Below are 12881 nucleotides of genomic sequence, written 5' to 3'. Positions count from 1 at the left end.
TGATGGCTACTGTAGCCATTGAGGGCCCAGCCTACTACTTCTAGCTCAGTCTAGCTAACTGGCTTTACCACTCTGACATTGAATGCTTGGCCTGGAGCTCTGGAGTCCAGCCCTTCTGTTAGAGGTATTAATGCAAGAGGCCAAGGTGTGCTCAGCACAAGTAATGAGAACTATCAATGGCTGCATGCCCTTCAGAAATTCAAAGGCTACTCCACATATCCATCTTCACTGACCCAAGGAAATAAAGGAAGTGATTCCCGAGACATTGTCTCTCGCTCCCTTGCTGTGACCTTACACAGTGAATTACAAAGCTGTACCATCTCAGGTGGTAATATGGTATTGTTTCAAGGATCAGTTTGGTTTGATGATGCTTTTACAAGGGACCCATATCCCAGTGCTGTATGTGTGTAGTCTCTTTCCACATACCTGAAATACAACCTTCTAGAGTCTGAAAAGATGCAGGAGGATGCCTGACTCCAGATCAGCATATTCCTATCTTCTGTCAGTCAGACAGAAAGCGCCCACCTGCTCTGTAGCCTGAGCTGGCATTGTGAGACTTGTGAGCTGAGACACTGCTCCAGGACAGAGGTGTTGGTCAGGAAGCTCATGTTTTATTGATAGTCAAAGAGGACTATAACTCTTTCCTTGTTTTATCTACTGCAGGAATATGTTCCCGCCCAACCTGGTAGAAGCCTGCTTCAAACAGGTATGAAATCCCACCTGGCCTATCACTTCCCTTTGTGCCCCGTGCCCTAGACATACTTCTCTATGGGACGGGACAGCAATTGCTTTATACTGCCTTCACACTTCCCCAAGTCTGACTGCTCCAGGAGGCATTGCAGTCATTAGTCTGTATTATAGCATCCTCCAGGCAAGCTTTTCAAGCTGTCTGTAGATGGGTGCTTCAACCTCTGTCCCATCCCACACTCAGACTCAGGAAGGGTTTGTGTGATCTCAGTTAGCAGGCTTGGACTGGCAGTGAAATGGGAGCAGATTCTCCAAGGATTTGTCTCTTCTGTAGTGCTAGTGCCCTTGGAAGCAGTATAAAGGGTTATCAGAGAAGCCAGAATATCTTGGTCTATGGGATAGAGGGATAATGGTCTCTTGACCTTGAACCTTTTGATTAAAGTACTAAGCTAGGGAGCTTGAGAACAGGCAAGGCAAGTTTCCCCTATAGGTCAGCAGTGAACAGTACCCTCTTTAGGAAGGGATGCAAGAACCTAGCTCATGGTCCTGAGCTCCTGAACCAGGGCCTGTAAATGCATCTGATCATCTGTGTCTTTTCAGTACAAGACGCAGTACAGCACCAGGGTCTTCACCAGAACCGTCCTCCACAGCAGCAATGTCACAGCAGGTGTGACAACCACTCAGATCCCTATGCCTGAGAACTTCACTGGCATCCTGGAGAACATCACTCATGCCCTGGGGACCGTCTCCGAGGTGCTGACCTTTGAAGAAGTCATTCCCATCCCGGGCTCAGCCAATGGGGTGAACGCACTGGGGCTGGTAGTGTTCTCCATGTGCTTCGGTTTGGTGATCGGCAGCATGAAGCAGAAGGGACGGGCCCTGCGGGAGTTCTTTAACTGCCTCAACGAAGCCATCATGAGGCTGGTGGCCATTATCATCTGGTGAGGAGCACGGCCGGTTGGAGCAGGAGGTCTGCAGGTGCAGTTTCCACTGACCTGATGAGAAGTGGGGTAGCTTTAAGGATGACATGCACAGGAAAAGCAGATGGGCACAGCTCTCCTTTGGCTCCATCAGGCTGGAGGGAAAAGTCTGGATGGGATATTTGTTCACATTTCATTTCCTGTTTTTTGTTTTTACCTTAGAAATATCAGGTACACCAGAACTTTCCTTGAGGCTGCTGGAAACATCCTTGGAAGACCAGAGAGCTGGAGTGGAAGATCTCTTAGCCTTACCAACAGGGGTAGGGTGTGAGACTTTCCCACCAAAAGCTTTCCTTCCAGCTATGTTCCAGGAGTCTGACTTAGCTATGAATCACAATAACCTATTGCCACTTTCCTGTTACTCAGGGTGGTGCCGGAATGCATTAGCTCTGAGGGCTGAACTGGGTTGATAAGGTCGACTCAAAGTTACTGCCTTTCGATCTGAGGTCTCCCAGATCCCAACTCCTCTAGAGCTTAGCTGCTTGTTGCTTTCTGTGTAAGGCTGCCTGTGCTACATGGTCCAGATAAGCAAGGCATTGCTGCGATGAGTCTTCTCTAGAAGGCAGCATTTCACCAAATCTTGTTATTTTAAGCTCTTTACCCATCTAAGGCTCAAGGTCTCAATAGGAGTTTGTGGTAGGTACAAGACAGGAGAGCTGCGGGGCTTGGCAGAATACATGGAAATGTCTAACAGGGAGGGGATCTGTCAGTCCCGCACCCTCTCCCATTTTAGATCACTCCAGCTTCCATTCCCTGGTCTTCTAGTCACAGTCTAGTCTCAGAGCAACATCCTGGGCACAGGGGACAGGCCTTACACAGAAAGACACAAAGGGGAAGAACAATCCTGACCTCATATAGCAGAGTGTTGGGGAGCCCCAGCCCCTCTGTAATCTTTTCCTCCATGGATGAGGCTGAAATTGGGGCCTTGCTCTCCCAAGAAGAGAGGAGTTGTCCGAGGGCACAGAAGGGAGAGCATGAGCACAGTGGAACAAGTAGAACTGCACACTACTTCCAGAGACAATTTCAAGCTACCTTCAACACCCCCTCTTTCAGTTCCCCCTTACAGTGAAGGAAGGCGGGGTGTTGATGTATACCACATCGGTTACTCTCAGGAAACTGTGTGCATACAGTAGGTAGTGTCTGGAGAAACCTCCTAACTTACAAAATCCTGCTGGTATAGGAGGCAGAACTGTCACCTGCAGCCCAGCACTCCTTCCTGAAGCCACAGGCGGCAGAACATCTCCCAGGAGCCTGTTTCTCTTGGGGAGATCTGATCACTAGCTGCATCCAAGAATGTCTTCTAAGAGGAAGGTCAGAGGAAATGAAATATTTGTGAAATCCTTTCCTGAAACTTTTCCAAACCTCCCAGGCTAAGTTGGAGTTTGGCATGTGGACCTCTGAGCCTTGTGCATGAACTGCATGTGAGCTCTTGAGCTATAGAGGCCAAGCCCTGAGAGGTGTGGCCGTGGAGCTGGGATTTTCTTTGGTCCAGTTATTTGTCCATGTTCACTTTAGCTCCCATGATATTCTCTGTGTTTGTGTTAATGGCTTCCTTTCTGTGGAGCCTCACTGCTGCTCGTGAGATGCATTGTTACAGAGGAGGAAAAAAGCCATAAGGAATGGAAAGGATAGCAGTGTACCTCAAAATGGGTTTTTATATAAGCCATGGCTGCTTTCACAGGAGGTGGTGTGCTCAGTCCTTGCTACACCAGATAAGGTTTCCCTGTATGTTCCTATTCCCTATATGTGAACATCTGAAGATAGCAAGGCTGATATCCCAGAGCCTATAAGACACTGTTGCTTTTAATCCCCGATTCCCTGTTTCTCCTGTAATTCCCTGTGCCTCTCAGTGAAAAAAATAGTCTTGGCTCAAGTTCTGTTAGGAAAGGAAGGGACTCTGAAGACTCCTCTACATAACCTGCCCTATCATTTCTACAAGGAGTGTTATGGAGACATGTAGGGAGCTTCCTCCTCCCAGAAGGAGGAGAAAACCTCCACCAGTGCCTAAACTGTGCACACAAGATTGCTGGGGTCCCCGACAGTGCAACAAGTACTGTTTTTTGACCATATGGTGAACAAGTTCCCAGCTCCCTCCAGCTGTCCAGAAAAGAAACCAGCAGTATCATCCAACGATTAGGCTCAGTGAGCACTTCTGGTGTGCTGGCTTATTGGGGGTTTGTCCAGACAGCATGCATTAAAGCTGGTGTGAAAGTGTGGGTGCCAGTTCTGAGCATCGGCCTTGTGTTTCTGCCACAGGTATGCTCCAGTTGGGATCATGTTTTTAATTGCTGGCAAAATCCTGGAGATGGATGACCTAGCAGTGATGGGAGGCCAGCTGGGGATGTACACACTTACCGTCATTGTTGGACTCCTCATTCATGCCCTCTGCATCCTGCCACTGCTCTACTTCATTGTCACTCACAGAAACCCCTGGGTATTCATTGCAGGGCTTCTGCAGGCCCTCATCACAGCCCTGGGCACCTCCTCAAGGTACGATGGCTACATAGAAGTAGGGGTGGGACTGGTGTGGATGCTCCGGGGCTGCTTCTCAGCACTTCATTGCCCTCAGTGCAGCACTGCGGTCTCTTAATTTCTAGCATTAGCAGCTTTTTGCACTTGTCCAGCCAAGCTCATTTGAGAGTCATTCCTACTCCCCTGTTCAGGAGCCCTAATCACGTGGACATCTCTAACCATCAGTGCATGACCCATATTCCTCCTTACCAAACATGGTGGTGGCTCTGCCTGCAGCACTGTAACACTGAGCTGAGGACAAATATAAAATCCCACTAAATTGCAGCATTATTCCCTATGCATATACCTCTCACACACATGTACTCGCACACATTTGCACATTTCTCTCTCCCAGGCACACATACTGTATGCAGCTGGCATTAAACTCACAAGAGGCCTGGACAAAGGCATAAACACCTGTATGTTCAATGACTCACACTGCCAAGCAACACAGCCAAAGCAAGGTAGCTGTTGTTTCACTAAGTGCCGTGTTTCTTGCTTTGTGCATTTCCTGGCAAGCACATAACATAACATTCTAACACTGAAACACACTTCATTTTCCCTGCTCATGTTCTCTTTCAGAAACAATTCTCTGTTTTCTCTGCAAGATATATCCTCACACTTGGGTCATTCTTGTCTTACACACTGAGGGGGGTGAGAAAGGGCTCAATTTTTTTTAATAGATGGAAAAGGAGTTTTGGTCTTGAGGCTCTGTCCTACGTACCCTGAATCCTCCAGCATCACCTTCTTTTGGTGTTATACCAGCATCATCAGCCTTAGGGCTATACAGCCCCTGTCCCAGACCCCTGAGGAAAGCCATGTCTGAATGTGCAACTGCAGCGTGCACCATATCTGAGGAAGCCTTGCTTAGACTGTTCTTTCTCCTAGCAGCTTCTGGCCTCTGGCTCACATGGCAGGGTGAAAAAGCAGGTGGGTAAGGTCATAAACCAGGCAGAGGCTTAGTCCCTCTTCCAAAGTCAGCATATACCCAGTTCATGTTGTTTTGTAAATTCCTTTCAGCTCAGCGACTCTGCCCATCACCTTCAGGTGCCTGGAAGAAAACAATGGTGTGGACAGGCGCATCACGAGGTTTGTTCTGCCTGTGGGAGCTACAATTAACATGGATGGCACTGCTCTGTACGAGGCCCTTGCAGCCATCTTCATTGCACAAGTCAACAACTATGAACTTGACTTCGGGCAGATCATCACAATAAGGTGATTTTTGAAAGAGTTATGGGACTACAGGAAGAGCTTCAGTTTTGTTGGCTTATCTGAGGTGTGGTCAGGTTCCTCTTTTGCTCAGAAGATGCAAGGGGGAAAAAAGTATGGAAAAGAAGGGTGTACTACACCTCCAGGTGTAGAAGCACATATTTGGGCACCATGTCTTTGAGGCTCCACTTGAGGTCTTATGGCATTTCCAGCTCTGGGCCATCTCTTAGCTAGAGCTGCAGCATACAGTCTGTTATGGATGAGTGCCTGGCTGCTGGGAGACTGGCTGCTGTGTTGATGTCCCATGTGTCACCATCCCGCTCAGTGACCAGGGCAGAAAGTCTGCCAAGATGTTTTGTAAATTATGAGTTTGAGCTACTTACTGACATTTTTGCAAATGCAACTACCTCTTTTCTACCTTTTGCTGATAGCTGTGCTTTCCTGTTCCCTCCAGCATCACTGCCACAGCAGCCAGCATTGGAGCTGCAGGTATTCCTCAGGCAGGACTGGTGACTATGGTTATAGTGTTGACATCAGTGGGGCTGCCTACTGAAGACATTACGCTGATCATCGCTGTGGACTGGTTTCTGTAAGTCCTCTGCTCAGCAGCATGCACTACTCTGTGCTCTCTCTGCCAGTGCTTACAGAATTTGTCTGTACTCCCAATGTCTTTGCTACAAGCAGGCTCAGTAACCTGTACCACTAAGATTAAAACACACCTGTATCCGTTAGACCTTTGCACAGTAGCCCTCTCTGCCCATGCTGGAGTCTTCACCATTCAGTGACCCAAGGCATCAGAGGTCACTTGCAGATCAGCCTGGTTACCAAGCAGAATGTCCTTTATCCTAAAAGGCACCCAGAAACTATCTCCGGACCAACAGGGACAGGTTGTGCCAATAATAAGCAAATTCATACTGCAGTGGTGGTTCTGCGCTACCAAACACAGAAAGTCGGATAAGACTGGGCTGTACAAAGTTGAGGACTGTTTAGGTGGGTGCAGGTAGTCAGCTACTTTGCTCCATTTAACCTTTCTTTCCCTTCTAAACCTTGAGACAAGTGATTTCACAGGAGCACTCTTAGGAAATAGATTGAAGAATGCATTTGTGCACAGTCCTCACTCTCTCACAGTCTTCTCAAACACAACAAAACTTGACTCAGGGGATACACTGTCAGTATTTCCTCTTTTCTTCTGTATCTTGTGTTGCTGGTTTGTAGCCAAAGCAGAAAAAGCCTGCTGCCAGCCATGGCTGAGCAGTTCGAAAAAGAGTCTTGCCCAACACCTCCACTTCTCCTTTGAACTGTGAATCAGGTACCAAAAATCTTATCTGTTGTTACCACTGAAGGACATGATGGGTTGCTGGACTGGTGATAGCGTCACTCTTACATACAGTTGTGGTTGTGGAGAATATCTTGTTGCAAAGGGTGTTTTAGATTTGCCATTTTGCACGAAGAATCTGGTGCCTCGTCTTAGTGTATACTGTCCATGCTTAGGAAATCTGGCTCCACAGCAGCACTAAGTCATAGGTTTGCACTAGAATTTCTGCACTTTCTGCAAAACAAAATGCAACTCCAGTGTAACAGATGTGTGAGGCTCATCTGAGTCTGCAGAAAGGCCTTAGCAGCCCTTTGGAAAGGAAACTGTCCATGTGGGACTACAATAAACATTTCCCTTGTTTTGTGGCAAGTCCAAAACTTCAGTGAGAAACTGGGAATACAATAGAACAGGAATGAATGTGAAGCTCAGGGCTATCAACCAAGGAAGGCTCTCTGGGAGTCATTTTCCTGTCAATGTTGAAGTGTCAATTATTAGAGTGGCTTGAAAAGTAGAAAAAGCTTCATTGAACATGTTTCTTGAAATAGTCTTCATCCCCTTAGCTAAGAAGCTCTATTTCTTTTTTCTCTCTGATTTTTCAGGGACCGCCTTAGAACGACCACCAACGTCCTGGGGGATTCTCTGGGAGCTGGCATTGTGGAGCATCTCTCCCGGCATGAGCTAGATGCGCAAGACTGCGAACTTGGTAATTCTGTGATAGAGGAGAAAGAGCAGTTCTCCCACCTGGTTTGCCCACAGGCAAACAGGCACCCCAGGAGTGAGACAGCACTGTGAAATCGGACAGCAGAGTGCAGATTAATGCTGTAAAAAGCCAAGACTTGAAAAAGAAGTCCATAGTGGAGGACAGAGAAAGATCCACTCAGAGAAAGATCCTGGAAGATGCACACTTTTCTCCTCGCTCTGCCACATGCAGTCTTCCCTCATCCTGTTTGTCCCCCATTTCTTTCTGACTGACATTAAAGAGGAGAAAATTAAACTGCAAAGAAAGTTTTATTGCACAAAAGCCTGATTTAGTTATTCTTATGGGGTCCAAGAATTAGACAGGAGTAAAGAAGACTCAGTGAAGGAGCTGGACTAGGAGCTCTCTCATTTCTGAGCTAAAGTATTAGCATAGCGAAGTGGCAAGGTGGGCTGGGGACACCACCACCTGTGGACTGGCACCAAAATGTTGCCATGATGATTCCACCTTGCAGGATACAGCTGCAAAGCTTTCACTTGGTCAGTGGCTTCCTCCGAGCACATAAAGCTTTTAACTTTAGCCATTTTAAGATCTCTGGAGAGCCCCAAGCACTCCTATTCAGCTCTTCACTGGCAAGAGTGTTTATGATAAACACAGTGTCCTCCTTGCTCACAGTCCTGATGTTTGCACAGATGTGGATGATGCTTCCTGAGAGCTTCTCACTCCTCTGGAAGCCCTTCTGGCTGCAGATATTAGAGTCATCCAGCTCCTGAAGGAAAATACAGCAGGGAAGGGGCTTACTGCGCTGGCTGGTAGCACAAATAGGGGTCAATAGGCTTTTCATTAGTAAAAGCGGCTAAAGGACTGTGAAAGCAGCAAAGAATTAAATAATGTATTATATCCATTATTCAGCCTCTGAAACAGTTCCCTCCTCTACCAAGCTGTCAAACACCAGTTAATTTCATTTCTCTTGAGCAAGCTGTTCTCCTCTTGGTGAAACCAGAAGGGAAATGCAAAGTTGAAGAACAGTTTGCTCACCTGAGCAGCTGAATGGTACCTCCATGCCAGGAATGACTCCCTGCCACCCCAGATCTGCTCAGAAAACAGTTTCACTCCTCATCATAAGACTCCTAAGTAAACTGTTCCTTTGCTCATCTTTGGCTATTTTCAGAAGTGACTTCCCTTCAGTCACATTGCTCCAGAATGTGCTTTAAAATATCTGTATTTCTATAGCTCCTTATCTTTTATAGGCAGTACCAAATCACTTCCCAGCACTTTTACAAGTTTGTCAGACCCAACTTATAAATTCAGGATAAATTTCTCAGTTCCTACCAAATGGAGCTCATCTTCTGTTTAACATACTTGGACATAAGCCCACATGACATCCGAAACATCTCAGAGGCTCAAGCGAGAAGTGGGGACCTGCTTCATCCATGCTCTATCCCCCTTCCCTGGTATGGCCAGGAACACAGCCTGTATCTCTCACTCCAGTGAACAGGATCAGCAGGGCTTGCTCCATAATATCCAGGTCCATGAACATCCAGAAAATGAATGTCTAGACACAAGCAGGAAGATGGAAAGGATCTACAGTATTTTGGCCACTACAGTGTAGCTGTCCTGCTTTAGAAATGGCTAAGTACAGAAACAGCAGCAAGCAGCCTCCTGTTGCACAGCCTAAATCTATCTAAACTGGGCAGCTTTTACATGACGTCTGTTCATTATTCCAAACCCAGTATATCACTTAAACCCCTCTACCCTGTCTTTCCACACTGATCTTTTTCATCCAGAAGCCCTAGCACTTAGAGGTGCACCTAAGTGGACCTCAGGAAGAAAGACCTGAGAGGCATCAACGAGAGTCAACTTTGACAACCACAACCGCACAACTGCCCGTGCTTATCTCCCCAGCGCTAACAAAGCTTTCTAAAACACATTTCTTAAGATGTCCAAAGTCATATCCTGAGGGTCTTTTTTGATCCTTCAGGAATTCCAGGATTATATATTGGTGCTGCCACATTCCACATCCTGTAGGCAGAGTATTGTATTTTTATGGGCTGGGTGATCGTTGGGAATCTGAGATAAATGGACAACAAGCATCTCTTCCGTATAAAAGTGGATAACAGAGCAATGTAAATATAAGTGTATTGTAGCTCCATTTAGTAGTAGTTGGCCCCAGACGCTAAGTCCACAGGCTGTTTCCTAACTGCAGGAGGCAGGTTGCTTATTCTAACAAGAGATCTGCTCTAGCAGCGGGCAAGTGAGCAGGATAACAAATTATTATCCTCCTCTCTGCACCATTTTTTTATCTTGTATGAATACTATTATAATGTCTGCTCTTCTCCTTTCTAGACTAAACAGACCCAGTATACTCACAGGTAATAATCATTCATGTTCCTCTCCTCTGGACTTTTTCCTTGCTGTTCCACATCTTTCTTAAAGTGGAGTAACTAAAATTTGGCAAAACAACCCAACTAAAGATTTATTAGTGCTGAGCACTGAGGAAAGAATATTTAATGTACATTGAGATTTAGATCTTAGTCTCAAGTTACCATAGTTTAGCAGCATGCTATGCATCAGCTGATCACCGTAACTGTCCATGATGCATACATGCAGCAAATTCAAGTCTGTTCATCTTATCTTAAATCTTAGTGAGGTTAGACTCTTACTTTGATGAGATGGCTGTATCTAAATACTGGATCTTAATCAAAGAGTTTTAAGATACACTGCATTAGCTTGTATCTATAGTGGGCTAAGACAGCACTACCTTATCATTAACTCAGCTCAGCTGACATGAGTCTAAACCTTCAAAAAGAACAGACCTGCTTATAAAATCCAATAAAGTGCTTTTTATTTTTTCACAACAGCATGATAGCATTGGCTCCACTCTAGTGGTAATACATGATTATTCCTACATCATTTTAAACAGAACTGCTGCCTAGTTAGTAATTTCCCAGCCTGTGTTTGTGTAGTTGATTATTGTTACCTAAGTATAGTAATTTATATTTGTCCATACTGACCTGCATCTTGTTTTTCTTTCTTTTTCCTCCAGACTATTTGTCCAACTTTTCAAGAAAGCATTGAATTCTAATCCTGAAGAGACTTCCTGTATATAAAGGGCAAAGTGATAGATGAATTGGAAGAAAAGATTGTTGGATTGGACTCTAGCTTAAATGGGAATTAGTTCTGGGAAGTCCTAATGCCTTGGGTTATACAGAGAGTCAAACTCTCATGGATCATAAGGGTCCCTTCTGGCTTTATAATATATGCACGTGCTTTCTGGTTTAGAGATACTGCAAAGGGTCCTTCAGACCGATCATTTTTAAAAGCTATCCGGAAGGATCCTAATGATACTTTAATAAAACTCCACAGAAGTCTAACCTGTTTTCAGTTGCTGTTAGCAGACATGTAAACATATCACAAAAGAGGCTCTCCATACCACATTGTATCAACAAGATCTCAGATGTTCCCACAAAGTAGTACACTCCAAGCCTTGCCATTTGTGATTTCCTGCTTTCAACACAAGATTAATGGAGCACAAACAAGTAGAGGCCTCATTTTCAAATACTGCAAACCAGTCTCCCATGGGGAATTTCAAAATTCAGCTTATGATAGTTTTTAATTCTGGTGTTTACCCATGTTGTTAACCAGTTTATGATTAGGATTATCTATCTGTTTGCAATACTCAAACAGTATTGTCAGCAATTTGCATATATATATATACACACACCTCTCTATATATAAAAGGGGCGCATGTGCACATACATACACACAGTTAATTTTTTTGTTGCTAATCCAAGAGGGAAAGGCAATGCTAAAGTCTTACTCTGTAAAGCTGCACAATTCATTTTGATGCCCACCTTGATTTACTCAACTAATCCCATCCTTAAAACAACAGAGGCTATTTTACGCATTCCAGTAATGAGTCTTCCAAAGCAAGGTTTACCAGGAAGGAGCTCAATGCATGCTGATTTTGAGTTGTACCTGCTGATGATATAACAAGAACTTCTCAATGCATAGAGAAAATTCTCCACTTCGTCTCTGACTTCCCTGCGCATATCCCAGGGACCCACATCCCCACCGCATCTGACTTGGCAAGGAGGCAGGCTTTAAGAGCTCAGCCAAGAATACAGAAGTGTTTGTACTCCTTCCAAAACCAACGCTGACCTTGTACTAACTCAGCCTTCAAAACTGGATAACCGAAAGTATTAAATAATTTTATCAACTTTTTAAATTATCAGATATTTGATAGTTTATGCAGTCTTTTCTTTACTGCAGTCCTGTTGCTTCTACTTGCAGAAAATTTCTGAGTTTCTCCTATTTGCAAACAGCTTTATTCCTAATGATTAGATGGACAACATCTGGAATGAAACAAAGAGCTATCTCAATGCATATATGCACGAGGAGCTCTTGGATTAGGACACATCTCTTCAAAATTAATTTTAAGATAAAGAATCCATTAAGAATATGGATTTTCAGATGATAGGCCATGTTCCACATTACGTATGTGATACATGCACATTGTTTCAGGAGTTGGAGCTACCCAGGAAAACTGCCCTGAAATTGTATGTCCTTCTTTTGCTCTGCCCAAGGAAGAAAGAGATAACTGGAAATCAGTGTTGTACAGCATGTTCATAGCATTCTGGCAGTTTGACTATGTTAATTCCCAAGGGCTTTTTCTTCATGCTGTGAGTTTCAGTGTTAATAAAGATAGTTTGCATATTTGAAAAATAAAGGGAATTTTTTCCACAATGCTTTTCCATTATGTTTTTTTCTATTATTTTTCCTCAGGACCATGACCTTACAAGTTAGGCATGTTACTTTTAGCATTATATATTACACTTCCTTATCTCAAATGTGCCTATGTCATGGATCAAATACTAAATTCAGATTTTTACAAGGCTCTTCCCTAAATCTTTGTCTTTGATGCCATCTTTTGCATATCACATGTCCATAAACTGGCAAAGCTGCACGAGGCTTACTTCACGTGCGGTACACAGCACACATCCATCTCGGAAATCCACCTGAAACAAAGGCTATGTGGAAGAGGTCTCTGAGGCTTAAACAATAATGAGTTTACATTACCCACTGAAATGTTTCATTAATGGCATGGGATTTGAGCAAAGTGAAAGCGCTTAGTCCTTCTCCCCTTGATATCCCTTTTCGTGTCTTCTGTTCCCTAAGGGACAGGAGCTGAGGTGAGTAACAGGGCTGATGGGGCAAGGGCATCACCAGTGAGGGCCCAGTTCCACAGTACTCAAGAAAGGCAAGCAGCACAGACTCAGAGATGATGGCAAAGACCAGCTAAGAGTCCAGACCATAAGACAATAACATGGTGATGAAGCGGGTCTGAGGTCAAGCCAGGTCTGGTGACTGCTGGGCAAGCACCCAGTGACGAGTCAAGGCTGAGGTCAAGCTCTGAAAAATTAGTCTGGGGACTGGGGTTCAGATCAACAGGGTCCACAGCAAGACATGGTCATAGCTGTTG

At 44.9% G+C, this 12881-nt stretch overlaps 1 protein-coding gene across 1 annotated transcript in view; it reads left to right on the top strand.

Moving 5' to 3' along the window:
• LOC104622230 (excitatory amino acid transporter 4-like) overlaps window positions 1-1632 on the top strand; it is a 4014-nt gene extending 2382 nt beyond the window's left edge. Inside the window, exons 4-5 of the mRNA XM_010288954.1 lie at window positions 664-706; window positions 1288-1632. Of these exons, the coding sequence (XP_010287256.1) occupies window positions 664-706; window positions 1288-1632 (388 nt within the window). The remainder of the gene's footprint in view (window positions 1-663; window positions 707-1287) is intronic.
• Window positions 1633-12881: the final 11249 nt, after the last annotated feature.

The sequence above is a fragment of the Phaethon lepturus genome, unplaced genomic scaffold (genome assembly GCF_000687285.1).
Source record: "Phaethon lepturus isolate BGI_N335 unplaced genomic scaffold, ASM68728v1 scaffold6696, whole genome shotgun sequence".
In the NCBI taxonomy this organism is placed as follows: domain Eukaryota; kingdom Metazoa; phylum Chordata; class Aves; order Phaethontiformes; family Phaethontidae; genus Phaethon; species Phaethon lepturus.
This window is presented reverse-complemented; position numbering and strand designations above follow the sequence as displayed.